At 30.5% G+C, this 21,929-nt stretch overlaps 3 protein-coding genes across 4 annotated transcripts; 1 reads left to right on the plus strand and 2 right to left on the minus strand.

Annotated features, from left to right (window-relative positions):
• Positions 1–2,713: 2,713 nt before the first annotated feature.
• Positions 2,714–3,593, minus strand: LOC137828185 (uncharacterized). The gene is given in 1 exon segment (XM_068634650.2): positions 2,714–3,593. A coding segment is annotated over 1 exon segment (780 nt). The 5' UTR covers positions 3,584–3,593; the 3' UTR covers positions 2,714–2,803.
• Positions 3,594–7,121: 3,528 nt separating this feature from the next.
• On the plus strand, positions 7,122–9,210 carry ENDO2 (endonuclease 2). The gene is made up of 9 exons (XM_068634522.2): positions 7,122–7,293; positions 7,400–7,574; positions 7,935–8,033; positions 8,147–8,202; positions 8,305–8,388; positions 8,471–8,563; positions 8,635–8,702; positions 8,877–8,950; positions 9,038–9,210. Exons 1-9 carry the CDS (start codon positions 7,183–7,185, stop codon positions 9,130–9,132), a joined length of 855 nt encoding a protein of 284 aa, XP_068490623.1. The 5' UTR covers positions 7,122–7,182; the 3' UTR covers positions 9,133–9,210.
• Positions 9,211–10,943: 1,733 nt separating this feature from the next.
• Positions 10,944–19,164, minus strand: LOC137827871 (MBOAT (membrane bound O-acyl transferase) family protein). 2 transcript variants are annotated; one of them, XM_068634226.2, is made up of 20 exons: positions 19,025–19,164; positions 18,745–18,919; positions 18,576–18,634; positions 18,281–18,462; positions 18,137–18,185; positions 17,026–17,129; positions 16,875–16,939; positions 16,421–16,491; positions 15,829–15,888; positions 15,553–15,666; positions 13,091–13,215; positions 12,942–12,993; positions 12,705–12,767; positions 12,513–12,622; positions 12,342–12,434; positions 12,163–12,244; positions 11,992–12,069; positions 11,464–11,539; positions 11,333–11,382; positions 10,944–11,228 (listed from the first exon to the last, which is right to left on the minus strand). In XM_068634226.2, the coding sequence occupies exons 2-20, from the start codon at positions 18,866–18,868 to the stop codon at positions 11,187–11,189; spliced, it is 1,599 nt and encodes a 532-aa protein (XP_068490327.1). In that variant the 5' UTR covers positions 18,869–18,919; positions 19,025–19,164; the 3' UTR covers positions 10,944–11,186. The 2 variants fall into 2 exon arrangements, with proteins under 2 accessions (XP_068490327.1, XP_068490329.1); XM_068634228.2 differs by lacking the exon at positions 19,025–19,164 and having other exon boundaries at positions 18,281–18,452; positions 18,745–18,882.
• Positions 19,165–21,929: the final 2,765 nt, after the last annotated feature.

Below are 21,929 nucleotides of genomic sequence, written 5' to 3' on the forward strand. Positions count from 1 at the left end.
TATGTTTTAATTGTGTAAAATTTGATATTAAACACGGTGTATTTTAACAAAGTTATTTAACGAACTTAAGCCTAATTCAACCCCATAAAACCGGCTCAATGGGGTGAGGTTTGCACCCATTTATATATTATGAAATGTCCTTATCTCTAGTCGATGTGGGATCTCCAACAATGGTTCTTTAATTTTTGTAAACAAGGTGGAAGATTCCGTGGCACAGGTGAGACAAAGGTTAACACATTCTCATCATTATAACTTTGATAGAGCTTGAGAAGAGACAAATAAGAAAAAAACATTTGAAGAAACGTTTGACGGGGGCATGTTGTAGCATTTGATATAAAGAAATTATATTGACGAGGAAAGGATTGTTGAGTTCCACGGTCGCCTTCAATGACTTGAATATGAATACCAAAACAATCATCACTTCTTTGTAATTTCCCAACATAAGATGTGGATTTCATTTTCATCCAAATAATAAACTTACTTTAAAGATGATACAACTCTTTTATAAAGTAAAAGAGACATCCACATCAAAAAATCAAAAAATCTTTAACTGATCTTTAACTGATCATTAACTGTCTACCCTATCATAACTAGTTAAAAAATAACTTAAAATTCAAAGACCAACCCCACCACCCTATTAACAACTATTAATTGAGTATACATATACCAGAGGTTCTAGGCACCAATCATAGCATGAGAAACTCGTTGAAGGTACCTTTGGCGAGATCTAAGACCAAACTTTAACTTGTGACAAGGAGAAGACTTCAATATAGTCTACCACTCTTCCATTGAATAAACAATTATTCTTATACCTCCAAATCTCACTTATCAACGCAATCCAAACATTACCCAAAATAAAATTGACTGAAGTGGTCACTTCAAGAATTTTAAATTGCTCGAAATGTGACCTAGGAGAGAGAAGATTTACCAAACTCACTCTAACCATGCGTAACAAAGATTCCAAGCTAGCCAAGCAACTCTGCAACTGAAAAACAAATGACTTGTCGACTCCTCTAACACCTTACACAAGCAACAAAGATTACTTTCACCCTGAACACTTCGTCTCTCTAGGTTGACCTTGGTAGCCTTGTTTTCAATCACCCTCCAAACAGTGACATGAGATGAAGGAAGAGCCTTAATCCTTCAGAAAAAGTTGAACATCCTCGAACAATCCTCTATTTCCTCTCCCCTTAATAAACCGTAAGCAGACTTGACGGAAAACTCTGCAGACTCACAACCCTTCCAAACCCTTCTGTCATGAGTCTCCAAGGTGAGGCTCTTACAGGATACCATCTCAAACAACTGACATATTGAAACTCTTCCCAAGCAAAAACCTCATTCTCCAATTTAAGTTCCAGTGCCAAACATTATTGACCCAAACTCCGCAATCGCTTAACTTGCTTCCTTATTGTCAAACAGAGACAACAAACTTGAGAATCTATTTTTCAAAACTCCATATCCTACCCACTCGTCTTCGCATAACATAATATTTCTTCCTTTTCCAACCTTCCAATTATTTATTATTGAAAACAATAACTAATAATACGAGACCTTGAGTCTTGAGTATAAAGTGTTTTCATTCTAACAAAGTTTATTTCATACTGGTATCACAAAGATTCAATTAATATACCTAATATAAATATATTAGGTACGAAGATGAAGGGAAAAAAAGACAAAGCAATTAACTTATTAGTAAAATGTATGGTATTTAAAATTTGTTTATGCATCTGTATACTCTGCAGTTTCTGCATCATAGTATGCCGCAGCTGTTAAGCAAGCCCTTATATCTGCTATGTTGCTTTAGTCACATGCTTCTACTGCTATTCCTATTGTAAACTCAATTCAGCATAATCTTAGGTTCAATATACTTCTGAATTACGGCTGCCATTAGTACTTTTAGCTTTTTCATTAACAATTTATTGTAAGTTCAGTTGCAGATCCAGTTCTTTAGGCTCTTCTTGGAATTCTGCTTACATATCCTACAGGCTCAGCCTAGTGTGTGTGTGTGTATATATATATATATATATATATATATATATATATATATATATATATATATCAAGATATGTCTTAATTTTATCTCTTACAGATTGTTAATTTTACATGTCATATCCAATAATTTTGACGTGATGTCCAAAACTTTATTATTTTTCAACAAAATACTAATACAGAGATTTGAATATAAATGAGAAAAAAAAGATTTAATTCCCACAATTTAATATTGGTGGATGGAAATTATACAATTATTATAATAATATATAAGAGGGAAATGTATAATTATATATGTTATTGTACTAGCAGCAGTCCGAAACACCGAGTTCGTATTCAAAACTTTCAACATCTCATCTTATCGACCTTTTGACTTAACTAATTACATAAACTTCAAAATCATGATTAAGGAAATATGAATGGGACATAAGTATGCATGGGCCTAGTATGGGCCTTCTTACTCGCAGGAGCCCAAGAAAAAAAAATATAAATAAGTAAACACTCTTTGAATAAAAAGTAATAAACATTTTATTCTTAACACATAACTCTATTATAAAATTGTATCTAATTTAAACGTTTAAGTGTTATTGTAGGTAAAACTATGTTATATTTACACAGCTTTAAACTTTTTTAAATTGTATTTTTCGTATAATATTCTATAACATTTTTTTTTCATTCATCGAACACTTTTATGCGAATCCATTAATACTAAAAAGTTAAGAAATTTATACAAAATCTAATAAATAATTTTCATTGTCATTTCTACTGTACATGAAAGAAAAGGCTGTACAAACAAATACATTATATTTTGTATTTAAATTTTTACAATGAATGAATTTAACCATCACAGATCGAGGTGCGAATCCGTTACATTTTCCAACGGCGACTTCGCCTTTCTGATGTCACCAACCGTCACTCCATAACGGCCGTCATCTTTGACGAAAACCTTGTGCACTTCGCACAACTCAACTCCAACGGCCTTCCCAAGGCTCGGTCCCCACTCAGCCATCACCGCCGGTATCCGCCGTCGGAGCCGCGCGTCCCAAACCCTCACCTCTAATTTCCCCGCCGCGTTTTCTCCGGCGGAAACCAACATCGTCTGATTAGGGCGCAGTCCGGTCTCCCCGCCGTAAATGGACACGACGCTTTCATTGGAGGAGGAAAATGAACGGTCAAAATGGTCAAAGCCAAACCCTAGCCCAAACCCTATGGAGTCCCATAACTTCACGACGCTTTTGGTGTTGGCGATTTCCGAAAGCGACAAGAAATCACCAAAGCTAGGACGTCGAAGGAACGGAGCATCGTCGTTTGAAGAACCTCTCATTCTGAAACAGTCGTTGGCTCTCTCTTCTTCTTTTTCTTCTTCGTGGTCTTCAAGCTCCGACACTGAGGATGATGCATCATCGTGGTCGTCATCTTCCGTATCGGTGTAATCATAATCGGCGATGATGAGAGGAATGGAAGTCGTAGTGTAGCGGAAGCGGAGAATGAGAAGGGTGGCGAGAAGCGTGAGAATGAAAGGACTCCATTTGCAGAAGAAGGTGTAAGCTAAGGAAGGAGATTGAAGGTGAGAGAGGAAATTTAGTGTAAGCATGTTGAGGAATTGGTGAGAGAGTGTGTATATGAAAGAGAAAGGAGAAGAGTGTGGAAATATATATATATATGAAAGAGAAAGAGAAGGAGAAAGGATGAGAGTGCATAGGTGGAGGTAGGTGGATATGTTCTAAGTTTGGAACAATCCCTTGGAACATTTCAATTCCACGTTACTTGTTGTTTCTGGTTTTTATACCCACATTTATCTCGTGCTGAATAAATGCTTCAAATTGCAAACTCTAAGACAGCAAAAATGGCAAGACCAAACCAAAGCACAACAATCTGTTGCATGGAATTCATTCTCCGTCATTTACTACAAATTTCTCTTCTGACCGTTTCGACATTCTCTGCCTTCACATCATACCAAATATTTTATTTTATCATTTTCAAAATTTACAATAATCTAATTTAATATTTTATTATTAAAGAAATAGGTGTTTAGGAAAATAATTAGATATTAAAAAAAAATTTATTTTAGCATTATAATTTTTTTATTCCAAATAATTTTTATAACCACATATTTCATTTTTATATATATCAGTTTTTGTGATCTTAATATTATATATTTCAACATTAATATATATATCTATTACTTGACACTATTAATTAATATTATTCATAATTATTAATTTATGTTTATTAATATGTTGGGTATATGATCAAATATACATTAATAAATTAATAAATATAAACTGCAATTAATTAATCAATATATTTATTAATATTAGTTTAAATTTTGTTAGTTTTTTATTAATATGTATAAATTAGTGATATCAATATACTTATATAAAAGTATAAGTATATTAAAAAAAATATAAATATATGATTAAATATAATAGTTTGTATTAAATATACAAGCAAATTTTTCATCTACAATGATATGATACATTTATTTATTTCCGATTGCATGAAGTGTTATTTATAATTTATATTTAATTTTTTATTTATTAGTGACAAATTTGTATGCAATTTGTTCCGCTAGTTTGAAGTTATTTGTAATATTATAACTTATTTTCTTAACTTAAATACAATGCCAGTAGGGTATATGCTAAATTCCACTTCCGACACTGTAGTTTCCCTTTTATTGTTTATACCACATAAACAAAATTAAATTAATTTATTAAAAATTATTATAAAATTAATAATTTATATTTAGAAAATTAATTTTATTGTTCATACACAATTTACTACTTTTAATCAATTTTTTTAATTATTTGTTAATTTATAAAACTCAAATTTGAAATTATATATGAAAAATTTAACTTCAAATTTATTTATTTTTATAATTTTCTATAATAATTAATATATTTGTCAAGATTAAATAGTTAATTTTGAGAGAATTATCAAATTAAGTTACTAATAACATAATAGTTTAATATAAGAGTACAAATGTACATTTGTACTCTTATATTAAACTATCTAGAATATATGAGATCAGACGTTAAAATAGGTTAAACTAGGGTTAAAATGAGTTTTGTAATCAGGAAGTTAAACTTACTCATCTACTTTGTCAAGATCATTGATCCTATTAATGATTTTTTTCTTACTCTGATTCATACTCCAAAAAATATCTATATTCCATATTTTTAGATCCTATTTCAGGTTTTTCATTTTATTTCATATTTTTTTTTCATAACAGTTAATTAGTTATCCAAAACCACTAACACTCATCATCTAAGGTTATAAAAGGTGTTGGTCCATAATTTATGTGGTGGTATGACAGTATAGTAGATACTCTGATGTTATATCTAATGCTTAGTCAATTCTTCGTATGCTCAGTTATACTAAGAATAGTACAATAATAATTATCTTTATAAAATTAAAATAAGTTATAATAGACAAAAAGTAATTTTAAAATAATAATAAAATATTAAAATAAAAGAAATAATAATAAAAAACTATATAAATTACACTACAAGAAAATCATGAAATAGAAACCAATTTTTAGAGACTAAAATAATTAGTTGCAATAGTAACTAAATTAGAGACCATTTTAGAAACTAAAAAAAAATGGTTTCTAAATTAGTTTATATTATTGTTAAATAGTTTTTAAATTGGTATCTAATTAGCAACCAAAATTTTAGAAACCAAATTTAGAAACTAAATAATTTGTAGTTAAAACTTTGGTTGCTAATTAGATACCAATTTAGAAACTATTTAACAATAACATAAACTAATTTAGAAACTAATTTTTTATTTAGTTTCTAAAATGGACTATAATTTAATTACTATTATAACTAATTATTTTGGTTTCTAAAAATTGATTTTTATTTCATAATTTTCTTGTAGTGTTATAAACTAGTTGAAATAGTTTGCATTAAGTTAAAAATTCTTAAAATGTTATTTGCAGGTATATTACCAAATATTTTTATGTTAGTTAAAATAAGTTATATTGTCTTACCAAACACATTTTTAATTAAAAATTCTATAAAAACACTATCAACCTTAAAATTAAAACATGGTTTTTCCCCCTTTCTATTTCGTTTATTTTGTTACTCGTTTTTATTAATTTATCTTTTGATTTTTAGAGTTTGAATTTCAATTTTTCATAAGTATATTTATTAATAATTAATATTTATACTAAACATAAATACAGAAAATTAAAAATACAATTAAATATATACATTTTCTATCAGTAACTAAAAATACACATTAAACATATATATTAGAAGTCTTTCTTCAGAAGATTTACCTTTTGGCAATAGAGTTTTTGTTCGAAAACGTTTTATTTATAGATAAGTAAAAGTAAAAGGATCTCGAATGCAATAAAAACATTTTACAAATATGACTCTTGTTCTAAAATATAAGTATTACATTTTGGATAAGGCTGCATTTCTTCTTGCACCTCCATATTCTTATTGTGGCACCCTCATAGCTTATAATTTCAAAAATACCCTTTTACAAGTAACTTAATTGTTGAAGTTATGGTTATAATTGAAAGAGTGGGATAATTCTGAGATTGAATATTCTCGAACTCATAACTTAATTCGGAAAAATATGTGTCTAATTTATAAGCTAAAGGTGGATAGAAAGAATGAAAAAGGTGAAAAACTATCTAGAATTCTAGGGTTTTATATTTTTTTTACTGAGGGCAAAATTGTATTTTCAAATTTATTATGTTTTTATCATCGAACGCTGGTATGTTACAAGATCATCAATGCAATAATTAAAATATAATAATTGGTTTGATTACATCCCGATTCTCATTGATATTGATTAATTCCAAATCAATATTTCTGAGATTATTTCTATATTCTTGCTCTGTCCAACAAGAATTATGTAAATATAAACTATAAAAGTTATATATCTTTTGCACTTTATTCGTGTGCAAAATAAAATAAAATAAAAATACATATTTTGTTAGTTTACCATTAAGAAAACCTCGACAATAACTCCAAGTAAAACCATGAATAAAATATGTGCCTTTCTTTTCATTTGATTTGAACCGTAAAATCATACTCCAAGTTGACGTAACGCAAACAACAATGTTCAAACTCTATTCACACAATTCACACGGAAAAATGACGAAATCGGTTTGGTCTCTCTCACACAGTTATAAATAAGAGTAGAGGTGGTTGAGGAGTGTTGTGAAGGAGAAAGATGAAGTGCTGCAAAATCCAGTTATTGGTCATTCTTTCATTCATGGTGCTGCTTCCATACACCAAAGGGTGGGGAGAAGATGGGCACGCCATAGTTTGTAGGATTGCTCAGGTCACCATTCACTTTCCTTCTGTTACTTTCATTCTCTCTCAGTGCTGTTCTGTGCTTAAATTCATGCATCATATCTCACCACTTACTTTCCTCTTTCTGTCAACAGTCTCGCCTTAGCGATTCAGCTGCACTTGCTGTGAAAAAACTGCTGCCAAAATATGCACAAAACGACTTGGGGAGTGTGTGTTCATGGGCTGATCGTGTCAGGTTTTATTTGCACTGGTCTGCTGCATTGCACTTTGCTGATACACCCGACAACCTTTGCAATTATCAGTATGACAGTAAGTTCATTTCTCATGTTCTGTTCTGTTCTGTTCTGCCCCCCTTAGGATTTTGGTATTTATTTACTGTGTTTGTGTTCAATAATCTAACAGTACTATACGTGTCTGATGCCATATAAGATACACTATTTGTACAGTTCTGAAAAATTATGTTGATTGCGTAGAATCTCAAAATATTCGACTAAGCAATGATATATTGACAACACAACCTCTAATTCTAATTGATGATATAAAAAAGTGTATCATTTCTCAGTCTTAAAAATCAAATTCACTTTTGGGATTCTGAAATTTATAGATTAGAAATTCAGTGGTTTTTTTTAATGATGTGGGATAGTTTTGATCAGTTGTCTGAATATTCAGGGGATTGCAAGGATCAGAATGGTGAGAAGGGGAGATGTGTTGTGGGAGCGATTAGAAATTACACTGATCAGCTTCTGGACTATGGCAAAGACACTCAATGTAAACCATTGCTATGAGCTTACAACCTCTGTTTATTCCCCAATGTTTTTGTTTATATCTTATCCTCTGACTAATCAAATTCTTATTTGAATTTTTTGAAATCATAAAACCAGATAACCTCACACAAGCTCTTCTGTTCCTCTCTCATTTTATGGGAGATGTCCATCAGGTGTGTGTGCATGATAAAGCACCAAAACCACCATATACTAAGCTTACGTCTGACTTTGCAATTTAGTTATTGTAATGGCTCTTTTGCATGGTTCATCTGCAGCCTCTACACGTGGGCTTTACCTCTGACAAGGGAGCCAATTTAATTAACGTTCACTGGTTCACAAGGAAGCAAAATCTTCACCATGTAAGTCTAATTCTCAGGTTCTTCACACTACTGTATGATCTATTTCACTATCTACTCCACTCACCAATTTTCTGCTACACAGATTTGGGATGTTAACATAATTGAGACAGCAGAAGAAAGATTCTATAACTCTGACATAAACAGCTTCACCAATGCCATCCAAGAGAACATAACGGTATTTTTGTTATCCCAATCTATGAAACTGCTTATCAAAGTTTGATGCTTACTCCAAATTCTCTGAAACAGAAAACATGGTCGGCTCAAGTACGAGGATGGGAAACCTGCAATTCTAAAGAAACTACTTGCCCAGATATGTATGCCTCTAGATTTATCCAAAAGCTAATTCTTTCATCATGGCAATACTTTTATACTGGGCACCATAAAACTTCTCTTGCAATACAAGAAAAATCTTGGACCTTGCTTCTATACTTGGTCTGCATATGTTACTGAAATACATTTGTTTGACGAACTTTAGTTGTTTTATTCAGATATGCTTCTGAAGGAATTCAAGCAGCCTGCAAATGGGCATATAAAGGTGCCCCTGAAGGTTCAGTGTTAGAAGGTAAGATAATAATAAGCATGTGAAGTGTTGTTGGTTTCATTAACTTTTACAGATTATCTCACAATATCATGAAATAATACTTTGCAGACGATTACTTTCTTTCACGTTTGCCTGTGGTGAGTTTGCGATTAGCTCAAGGAGGAGTTCGTTTGGCTGCAACTCTCAATCGTATTTTTGGCTGATGTAACATGTTATGGAATGTCTCTAGCTCCATGTATATTCATTACAAGAGAATAAAATTTCCTGCAATAATTGTACTCCATGTATCTAAATAAGTATTTTTTTTTTCTTACACAGTCCTTAAAATTTGTCTCTATTAGGTGTACATAGATTATTCTGTCAGGACCATTACTAACTTTGTTGTAAAAAATATAAATGTTCAATTAATTGTATGTATGACACTTATTACTAATATTCATTCATAATATTTAAACTGATATAATTAACTTTTAATAAATATAGTTCTTAAAATAGATATATTTCTTAAAATAATTTTAATTCAAAATATAGAATCTTATTACGTTACCATTATTTTTTATTAAATAACACAAAATATATGGAAAAACGTGAGTGCATATTTTTTAATTGAATTGTATTAAATTCGAGTTAAGTTAAGATATCTTAGAAAGGAAAATTAAACTGTGCAGGTAAAGTACAATAGCAAATTGTATTTTCATGGAAAATGGTAACATCATAGAAAGTTTCATTGCACATGAAAAATATCTAAATTCAAATAATATGGTCATGAGAACAAAATAAGATGAACAGTAATCACATTATGTCACATGTACAATTTGCATTCCATGGTTCACAAAACAAAAAGTTTTACCGTTTATTTAAAAGAATACTCGTTGCCCATGAAGTTACTTAAAATACTTTTTATATTTGAGACAACTAATTTCTTAATTAAAATCTTGAATAAATAAGATATTCTTTATGAACTTATTTTTTCTACTCTTCAAAAAGAAAATAGGATTGTTGTTGAAAATATAAATTAAAAAATTTCTGTTTTTTTACAATATAATTTACTTATTTGTTTTTATACCTTATGTTCTAAACAGACAAATTTTATTTAATATTATTAATTTTAAATTTATATTTTGGACTCCATGAGTTATTTTATAAACCCTTATATAATTGTCAATATGCACCTATCTTCGTCCCTATTCAAATTACTAAAATAATTGTAATAAACCATAATGAAAGGACTAATATGTTCAACGGTAAATTTTGTAAAGAAATGTATGGTATTTGTCAAATTCTTTCTGCACCTCCTGTAATTTTATATATATTTTTTAATTTTAACAATATCCTTCTAGGAGAATATGATATTTTCTTTTTATAATAGCTAAAGTAACTTTTGTGGTATTTTTATTAGTGATAACTATGTTTTCGTTCACTTATTTTTTTTTAAATTACAAAACTTAAAAAAAAAACTCAACCTTTTCATATTTTAAAAAAAAAAAAAATACAAAACTTAAAAAGAAATAAAAATCGTATTGAGATGTCAAATACAACCAATTTTATCTTCAACCTTTTCATAGTTCAAATAATGCAGTTGCTCTATCAAATACTGTGGGCAACTCTTTATCTAATATTATTTAAAAAAATTAAAACGATTTTCACAATTTATACGAAGGTGAAAGAGGAAAAAAGATTGGAAGAGGCAAAATTAACCAAGTAATTTATTCAGGAATGTACCTCTCACATCTGACATTTTTCATGAACAAAAATTGACATTTACTCAATTATTACATGTTTCGCTTGAATCTTTAACAAGGTATATAAAAGCTTAGGCTTATCACTCGCGTCTACAGTCGAAGTAATCGAGATTAACTGCAAAACTGTAAATAAAATCAAATATCATCAAAATAGTCAAATGGAAAAAGTCATTTCCCAAAAAAGGATTTAACAGAAGATTGGAGCTCCCGAAAACTGAATATATCTTGAATTGAAAAAAATATAAATGAAGAAAAAAAAGCACAAACCGATGTAATAAGGTGTCAAATTCAACAAATTTACTTCATTTTTCCGCGTATTCTGAGACTATATGATGTAAAATATTGGAAGACATGGCTCCAATTCGATGTACAATTCATCAGGAAATCTTTCAATAAAAAGAAAGGCACCCGCAGATACCTCCAAGTCAAGCACATTGTTCTGTATTAGATTTGGAACTCCTAGCACTAAAAATGAGTTTAAATATTTTCACATGGCCAAAAGTAATTGTCGCAGTTCAGGGCAACCTTTGCTTTGCCTCGTCAATGTGGAACATAATCTGCAAATATCCAGTAAGAAGATTATTAAACAAAAATTGGAAGGAAGTAGAAGAAATTTTTCAAAGGATTGAATACATAAAAACAAGTGCTGAACATCTCAAACCTTTGTTCCAATGTAAAATGTCGCAAGCATGCCGCCAAGGACAGGCAAACCTGTGTCATGGAATTTCCAAATGAATTTTTCACAGTATTTAACTGCCAATTAAATTAAAAGGCTAAGGATACTTGGCATACCATCCTCGTGAAGGAAAGAAGAAAGCAACCAGTTAATACCTCCTGGTCCAACTACAAACCCCACTAGATTAGCCACCTGACAAGAAATGTGATGGTATTTAAATTATATATGGACTATAATTTATTTTATAAACAAAATACAACATTTTCTACAAAACAGAAATAATAAACAGTCAGCAAAGAAAAAGGTATATGCATTAATTTCTTGTCATTTTTCATTAACGATCCAAATGGAAAATACTGTCCTTGATATGGTTCACACTGTACACTGCAACAAGCAGGACCTGAGACATAAATTTTAGCCTCACTCTGATACATACATATATATACATACACACACATATATATATATATATATATGTGTATAAGTGTGGCTCCAATTTATTTATGTGGGAAATTGAAAGTCATAATCCTTCTTATACTTTCTCAGGTAGCCAGCCAGATCCAAAAAATTGATGAGGGTGTTACATAAAAGTATAATAACTAAAAAGATTACAATAAATGCTCTGAGGCTAGTCAAGGACAAACCATGAGGCAAGTAATTGTGACTGCCCCAGCAACAGCACTGAGTTCACGAAATATGCATACTCCAAAAGAACTTTGAACCTGATAATCAAATTTACCTCCATGTTAAACAGCAAGAATCACAACTACCGATCAATAAAAAATTTAATAGCAGAAAATTGTGTATATGCATACCTGAAAGGCTTTTCTTGCTGATTTAAATGCCAACTCAGGGATGAAGAATAAACACGTTAACCATGCCCATGAAAGAAGCTTCCTAAGGTCCATAATAATCAAGCATAAAATATCATAAAAAACTGTGCAGCTTTTACGGGTAGAAAATATTGAGAACTTCATCAATAAAGGGAACTTACCACTCTAAATCATGCCAGATTGCAACAAATGTGAATATAACCCACACATTTAGTAGCTTTTTCTTAGACCCCCCAAGAGGAATGTAAAGGTACCTGAATTTCTTGCAAATCAAAATTTAAGTTATCTAGGAAAACAAAAGAGCAAAATCCAGGAAAAAAAATTGATTGCACCTCACAAGCCACTTGTTGAAGGAAGCATGCCAATTTTTCCAGAAGCCTTCCAAGTTGTGGCAATTATTAATACATTTTGGCATGTTCTCTGGAGCCTCAATTCCATTTATCTACAATGAATAACTCAAAATGACTTTCTTCAAATATGTACTTACACATTTATGTTAAATGTTTATCGTGCAACTAACATACCAATGACCAAAATCGGAAAAAGCGCCAGATCAATAAAAATTTCAGCCACATGAAGTTTAATACCTGGAACAAACAAATAGAAAAGATTGAGAAGGTAACATGCTGATCTAATTTAATAGTTATGATACAACAACAACAACCACTAAGCCTTATCCCACTAAATGAGGTTGGCGACGTGATGAGTTGATGTCATTAGGCTTGGTAAAACACTTAATTGATGAATGTGTATTCTCTTACACCATATCCAATGATGAACACGTCCATAGGCGATAAGCGCTTCCACAAATCACTAATTGATTAACAAACTATTTCAGCAACCAAACAATAAAATTGGATAAAAAAATAAATATAACCTGAGGTTCTTTACTGAATACTGAAGTTCTCACCTATTAGCGAAGGCATTATAGTAGAATAGATGTGTCATTAATTCCATGAGGATAAAACAAAATATCCATCGAAAACCATTGAGTGTCACATTTCTAACTGAAATAGTGTTTTGAGGAAGATCTAGCTGCAAAAGAGTATAACAGTGTCATCAACAATACAGAAACTCAAGCAACCATTCAAAAGCACTTGACAACAGTCATTGACACCGAGAAACATTCCGGAATTGTTAAGGGATAAAATGTGGCATGATGGACTTTGTAGGTGTCAATTACACAACAGATAATATTGTATGTACTCAGTCATAAAGACAAGGATTTACAGTTACCATGCTTAAATAATATGCATAAGCTTGTTGCATATATAACTAATTCAAGGGCATCTTAATGACTGAGTGAAGACATTTGCGAGTTGATACTTGAAATTGACAAAGCAATACCTCTTAGCCTTGAAGCTTATTTGTTCCCTTTTGCTTTTGCACAACCCAGATAATTGGTACAATACTTCTTAACAAGTTTACACTAGCACAACACCTTTTCAGGGGGTTTATGGCAGGAAATTATAACCAATCATACAATGTATTCCAGGTGAAACAGAAGTGAAACAACCTGCCTATGAGTTGATTGAGAGCATAAGTTTTTACACGGCATAAGACTTGATGAGGAAGATTGCTGATGTTCACTGACAATCAGAAAAGTTTCACATCAAGGGTGGCATCTATATCAAGTATATACCTCACAGGCAGGCATTATAGTCATCAAAAGATCAAATCCTAAACTTACTGCAAGGAACTTTGGTCCTTTTCAAGTTTTCTCAACAGGTTGTTTGTGCTTCTAAGCTGAAAAGAGCCCTGGACACCATAATGTATACCCCACTTTGCATAGTAGTATGGCGTTAGAAGACATCTTTTCATACACAAGCAGCGGCAGCTTTTACTACAAGAAGATTCATCCATAATGGACCCCTAGCGAAACAACAGTTAGTAGTAGAATGGAAAAACCACTCTATCAATTGTCATACGCAAGGAAGGTTTACATGAGTCCCAAAGCTAGTGATATAAGTTCTGAAGTCATACTAAATGAAAAGATTGATAAGTTGGCACCCTATCAATTCAGAGTTGGTTATGTAGCTGGCTGGAACCCATAGAGTGTGAGGGGGAATTGTTACCTATAAATCACAGGTATCTTGAGGGGAGGACCATCCTGGAAGCATCGATTTACATATCGTTATTTCCTACTACTTGAATTGAAATTAATAATAAGATCCCCCTTCTGTATGAATTTTTGTTGATTACGATTTTCTCTCCCTATCTGTTCCTCCTAAACCTCTAGGGACAGGGATAGCCTCCAACTGATTAACTCTTCTCATTAGGTTTTCAACAGTTATTCTCAACACATGCCCAAATCACCTAAGATGAAAAACTAAAATTATTTTCTAGTGTTGAAAATCTTATATCGACTAGAAATATGATCAATTATATCGTATATAAGTGAGTGTTAATTTTAACTTACAAACACGTTTTGTAAGGTTGAGTTAAATTTAAAGTCTAATTTCTAATATGGTATTAGTGTCTATCCTAGCAAAGTTTGTTAGGTCTATTATGTTCACCCAATACCAGACCACCTCACAGAAAAATAGTCCCAAATGTTTAATTCTCAGCATGAAGGGGTGTTTTAAAGATCCCACACCAACTAGAGATATAATTAAATTACCGTTTTATAAGTGGGTGCTAATCTTACCTTACAAACCGGTTGTGAAGGATTGAGTTAGGCTTAAATTCACTTTTTTAGATAGTATCAAAGTCTATCCTGCAGAGATTTGTTAGGCCTATTATATCACCCGATATTGAGTTACTATCGAACCACCTACAAATATCTAGTCTCACGTTCGAGATGCACATGAGGGGTGTATTGACCAGAGATATGACCAAATTATCCTATATAAATATGGGTGCAAACTTCACTTTGCAAGCCAATTTTGTAAAGTTGAACTTGGTTTAAAGTCCACTTTTTAAGATCTATAATAAGAGCTACCAATACTTTTCTCTAATGCATTTATTTATTTTTATCTTAGTACTATTTGGATAAGCTTCTCCATAAATAATTATAGCAATTATAACCAGATTTGAACTTATACATAGGCTAATTTTAGCTTATAAGAGAAACTTATTTCTTTTTTTATTTTATTTTCCTACAACAGGTTATGAAGAAACTTACTCAAACAGGCACTTATACAGAAGGCCCTTTGCTACAAATAATACATAAGGAACTCCACTATTTCATTCTTGTGTTATACCATCAAATTTCTAAACAATAACTACAAATGTGGTTTCTTTTCCCATTCAAACAACATACATCTCCTTTTGAAAATAACAAGATGATGGTTCATTTCCACAATAGAGGTTTCACAAAGACCACAACTATACCCAATGCTTAAACCATCAAAATAACTTGCAGTCACAAACCTGTGAGGCAAAAGCATTGAAGCTCAGTATTGGACCAGCGATATAAAGTGGTGCATATACCAAATAACAAAGGTATGTGATGTATCCAAACTTGTCTTTATGCAGATTTCTCTCCTGATAGTGTTATTAAAATTAGAACTAGAAAACATGAGTTCACATGGCCAATAGAAATTATAACTACTTAAAAACATAAGGAAAGAAAAAGCAAAAAAACATAACTAAGCAACTACGATAAATTTCACCTTGTGCTTGATTTTAACTAGCAGCTATCCTAACCTGTAAAACTTGATAGCAAGATTTTCCGGATTTACAAATATGACAACGTTGATAATGCTTCTGCAATAATCAAAGAATTAGACAGTGGAAAAAATATTTTTTATTCATAAAGCTACATAATTAGTTAACAGGTCACAGCTCCAAGGAAATACGTGAACTAAACATCAGTTTCGCAAGCTGTAATGTTTCAGGCAATGGTCCGGAAAATGTCAAAATCGACCCACCAAGAAACATGAAGACAGCAACATAATAGGTTTTACCTAAAGGAAATTAACTGAACAAGGCTGTTCCCAGTCTATATTCTAATCTGTAGAAATATACAAAAACTACAACCTAATCAAAGTAGTCTGGTCTTATGCACTAGTGAAGTAAAGCATTCCACAACAAATTTATTTGAATGATAATCTTCTACATTTATGTCCCTGAAGTAACATCAAGAATAACTCTTTAGTAATAAAATTTAAAATTAATTTGTCTCCATCAATTATACTACATTGTCATTCCTGAAAACATATTAAATTACGAGTGAGGCTGCATAACAGAATCTTATATTCAAAACAAACAAACACTATTTTCAGGAAGAAAGAAATACCTCCTGATCAAAATGAGAATCTCGATTAGTCCAGTAATAATCGAATCCAAAGCTTATCATGCGCAAAACAACTGCCACAAACATCTAAGCTTAAATATAAAGAAAGATATATAAAGTTATTGATATTGTAAGTTTGTAACATTACATAATAGTATAATGAGAATACGAAGACGTGCATATATAATTCATAAAATGAAAAAGGAAAGTAGAATTCAAATCACCAAATTTTAATATTCTGGTCAATAAGTGTTCTAAATAATACAAGGTAAAATGGCAACATTTTAAAACTGAGGAATGATTGAATTGGCGTAATTTTACATGAATGCCAGTGATGGATGAGGAACAGTCAAACAAGTGTGAATCATGGGACCAATAATTTTAAGAACCACATATAAATGGACTATTTTGATTTTATTGGATAACATAGGAACACGATTAAATAATTAAGAAATACCAAAGTTGAAGCATATGTGCCACCTAAAGCTGCCCCGGTAATTGTCCAAAAATGTCCACTGTTTCCTGCAATGTAAAAACATAATCTTACGTCGAAATTGAATTACTCCTACCAAAAAATGTATCAATGCAACAAATATTGTGCATCTTACCCAAATATAGAGAATGAATACCCTTCATAGATCCGATTACAGAGTAGAAACAATATGTTGTAACTCCAAACTATAAGTGGAAAGTACTCCTTCTGTGCAAAGATCTGCTCAAACAGAATTAGTCTTACATGATAACTGCAGAAAAGTTATAAATATGGTATTAAATGCAACAACATAATGATTGACCAAAACATTATCTGTTCAGGAACAAATGGATTATAGTTATGGTTACTTAAACATCAATGAAAAAGTGGTCAAAGCATCAAAAGTTGTTAGGATGAATCCATACTATTATAACCTGTCAATAAATATCCAGGACCAGAGTTGTGAGCCTAAGCTGATTTTTCATATTGTGATCTGGCATTACAGTTATGGATACAAGGAAATATTTTCCTAGCCATTAAACATTTGTTTGGTCTGCAAAACTTTAACATTTTCTTTTTGGTCATACTTGTTCTTCAAAAAATAAATTTGTTGGAGTTTCAAGATCAAACCAACCTGCCCTTCTATAATACCCTGACCCCCCTCCTCCAAAAACATCTTCATATTCTCCATTGGAAATACATTTATCCCACATGAATCACCAGTATCTCACTATACAAAACTTAGGAGACAGCACTCTTTAGAGCTGTCCTTCTTTAGAAGGTTGTTGACAATGCTTGCTACAAGCTTCTGATGTAATAACTTTTACTATACAATTCTTGTTTGGTAGAAGGTATTGATTTAAATAATCCATCATCCATGGCAATACCAATCTCACTAAAGAGTGCTAAGTTTCAGAAATTCTAGAGTCCCAGTATTAGAAATGCAAATAGTTAGCAAGAAATCAACAAACAAAATAAAATCTTAATTAATTCAAGTGGAGGAGTATGATTCTTATGAACAATACATGACATCAAATATAGATGTGTTTTTATTACAATTCTATATATGACATGCAAATTAAAATAATGCAGACTGGGGGAAACTAGTTCTAATGAAAAAAGAAACTAGAACTGTTGTGACATGATGATAACTTTAAGTAGGTGATAAAAAATTTAAAATCAACAATATTAAAGGTCCCAACCAGAAATGTTGCAACTAATACATATTCACTGTCCATTACACGCACCTTTACAAGAAGAAAATTACCGGTAGCTATTGATAGAATAAAAACAATACTGCAAATGAAACAAACTCAAGAGTCAGGCTGAAGAAGATAAGGAATAACAACAATGGAAGAAAGAACAACATCAAATTAAATGGTGCACCCTACCATGCTCCATGAAGATATGACAAGTAGGCCAAAGAAAATAAAAGCCACACAATGGACATTCCTCTAACTCTTAGATCAAAGAAAGCCTTCATCAAGTAGGCAAGAAGAGTGAAAATTCCAAAGACAACAGCAAGAACAGGTATATTTCCTCGAAAATTCCTCCACTGAGCATCTGAAACATCCTTTACACAGAACAGAACAGCATGGTCGTTTGATCAGCAAGCAACATGCCCATCTACCAAAATACTTATAACAGACAAAATCATCATAATGACCAAAAAGAGCAGGATCATACATTGAGGTGATTAGACAAGAGCCAACCCGGGCGTAAACCTGACAGATGTTTGTAATAATCTGTGAAAATCAAAACCCAAAACACTCAATGCACAGCAACTAAGCAAGTAGTATGAGTAACACAATCACTGAAACAATACTATAGAATTGACAAGGTCTAAAATATATACCGCTAGAGAGTTGAAGTGAACGGTTGATGATGATAACATAGAAAACGATTGCATAAATCACAAGAAACCACAATTCATTTCGCTTCCAGTTCCCACTCTTACTGGAATTAGCAGATGTAGCCATTTGAAAATTGACCACTGATTAACACTTCAACACCAACAATTTTGCATTCCCCTGTTTTGCAAATAAGACAATTTTGCAAATTACTTCCACTTTTCGTGCGAAAATCAAATTAAAATTAACTTTGCTGATGAAAACAAACTTTAATAATTTATATACATTTAAGAAATTGGACGTGAAAATTGAAGTAAGAAGTCTTCAACCCCTCGATGGAGGAGAGAGAAGAGGTTCAGGGTTAGTTGAAAAGTGAGAAGAAGTGTGGTTCATTCTTTGGAGAAGACAAGATCTCTTACACTTTTTTTTATTATTTTTTTCCATCAGAAGACCACAAAGCATGATGATTCCTTTGTCAAAAACATACAAAAAGGCCGGATAGCCTCTTTTCTCAAAAACGGCCCAATCACATTTTTTTTCTATTTACACTTCATGTTCAATTAGTTTTGTAAATTTCTATATAAAAAATATTTTCTTTGTAATGTATTAAATCATAATGACATACCACGTAGCGCGTTGATCAACTTATGCAAGATCATTTCAATTTAGCATCATAAGTTTGAATTTTAAATATAATTTTTTGTGGATATCTACTGATTAATGTTAATTTATGTTTTAATATATTTTTATGAAACTTAAGTAGAATACTTTTAAGTGTTTTTATAACTACCGTTTCTCTTTTCTTATAAGAATTGATTCTTTCAATAAGAACAGTCTAAAATACCCCCCAATGAGTTAAAAATAATTTAAATTAGGCTTTTACTTTAATATAAACATCCTAAATTAATAGTTACTTCGTATGAATGTAAATATGAAAATAGCAGTGGTCTTCTGAATTTAAAAACTATTTTTGAATAAAGAAATATAAATACAAATTATAATATAAATTCTTAAAAAAAATAGAAACAGAAAATTATGTATGCATGTGAATGTTTGAAAATGTGAAATCTACCTAAAAAAACACAATATTCATTATTTGCCCAGCCTAATAATAATTCTTATCTCGTAATAAGCATATATTCTCTTTATTTTTTTTTATTTTTTTTTTAAATCATATAAGTCCAGGCTTGGACCACAACTATATTAAACCACACAAACTAATTTTCAAAAACAAAAAGCATGCTTCAATTTGATAAAAAAAAAAAGTAATAATAAAGGTTTTAAATGCTTAAGATTTGTGCAGTTGAAAATGTACCTGCAAAATGTCTCAATCCTATAATTAGGTCTTCTTCATAGAAAAGGAAATAGGGTGGGAATAGAAAAATCCGAAAAACAGAGAGCAGCCCTTACTAAGGGTACGTGCCAACTTTTTAATCAAGCTTAATAACAGGAACAAAAAAAATCCCATTGAATAAAATTTTTACGGATAAAAAAAATGGAAGCTGATTTATTGAGACTATATACAGTAAATACACACCTAACATTATAATAAATTAATATTTTAATTATTTTTTATTTTTTAATTTAAAAATTATTATATTATTAAAAGGAACTGTCAATTATTTGATTTTTACTGTTTGGAGTATTAAAGAAAAGTTTTCCACAAAAAAATTCAGTCTAAAACAATTTTTTTTCAAAAGAATATTAATTACATGTATGTACCATATTCTTAAGTCATATATGTGTGCCCACCACGCATGCTGTCCCTCAAAACCTATATCATACTGGCCTTAATTAATTAATTAATAATAAATTGTTAATACAAGATGTGTTGAATATAAATTGTTAATGTGTTGAATATAAGATCAAAATGTTTAGAATTATTTTATAAAATTAATTTTTGATTTTTACGAGGTGTTCGGACAATATTTTTTACGGTTGAACAACTAATTAATTCGGTTGTCATATCCTTTCTTTCTTATATTTCTTGACTAGTGCTTAGATTTCACTCTTTGATCGAAAATAGTACAAGATTCTTCTAAGTTCAAGTAAATATTTTATTATTATGGTATAATAAATATAATAATAATATATATTTATTTTGATTGTTATATCTATTTGTAGTGTTTAATAAACATTTTTAATGTTAGAATAGATTAAGATATGTATTGTGATTAATATTTGTATTATCTAATTTTTTTCATACAATTTAGTCTTGTTTAATGCATTTTTCATTAATATATTTTTATTATATTGTTCGGTCAGTATCAGATACCGATAGATAGATTTTAAACGTTTGATTTTCGATGGTACAATTTATTTATTTTTAAATTAAATTAATAGAAGAAGAGGAAATTATAATTACAATATTTATGAACTATATTTATAAAAATAATGAATGATAAAGATGTTTAATCTATGAGATGTGACATTAATTATGTATCCTAGTAGGGTTTTAGGATGAAAAAGGGAAAGTGATAAAAAGCATCTATCTAATCTATGATCTAATCTATGCTATCTCCTCCTCCACCTTCAAACAACTTTGAAACCTTTATGGCATCTCCTCCATTCTTTATGTGAAGTGACATTTTCATGTCCACTTCACTCATCTCTCCTTCAATCATTGACTGTTCATATTATTATGCACTCATGTTACTCTCACTTTTCATTCTATCACAAAATAAAACACTTCAACTTATGTTCTCTTCCATATATAACCACTCTAATAATACAGGGTTTGGAGACTTTCAATTTTTTTTAAATACATTTCACTCTTATTTTTTATATTATAAAATCGAAACTTTATTTTTTAATTTTTTATACAATTTATCTTATGATTTTATAATTTTATGTTTTTTTAGAGTTCGGGAGTTTAAAACTATTGCTTCAATATAGTTTATATTGTTTTGATTTTATATTTTAAACAATGATTAAGAGTATAGAGTGGACTATTTAATAATAACATTGATAATATTTTTATATATAATATATGTTTATTTTCACTTTAAAAAAAATCATCCAATTAGAAAAAAACTTAATGAAATATTTGTGAAATTTGAGATAATTGTATATGTATAAACTGTTTTACTCAATGAAATATTTTATGATTAGTTATTTAGACATAATTAAAGTATCATAGTGATTTTAAAAAATAGATTGAAAAGGAGAGTAGTTTGTCTAATGTTTAATT

This window comes from Phaseolus vulgaris, chromosome 7 (assembly GCF_051622355.1).
Source record: "Phaseolus vulgaris cultivar YP4 chromosome 7, ASM5162235v1, whole genome shotgun sequence".
Classification (NCBI taxonomy): Eukaryota; Viridiplantae; Streptophyta; class Magnoliopsida; order Fabales; family Fabaceae; genus Phaseolus; species Phaseolus vulgaris.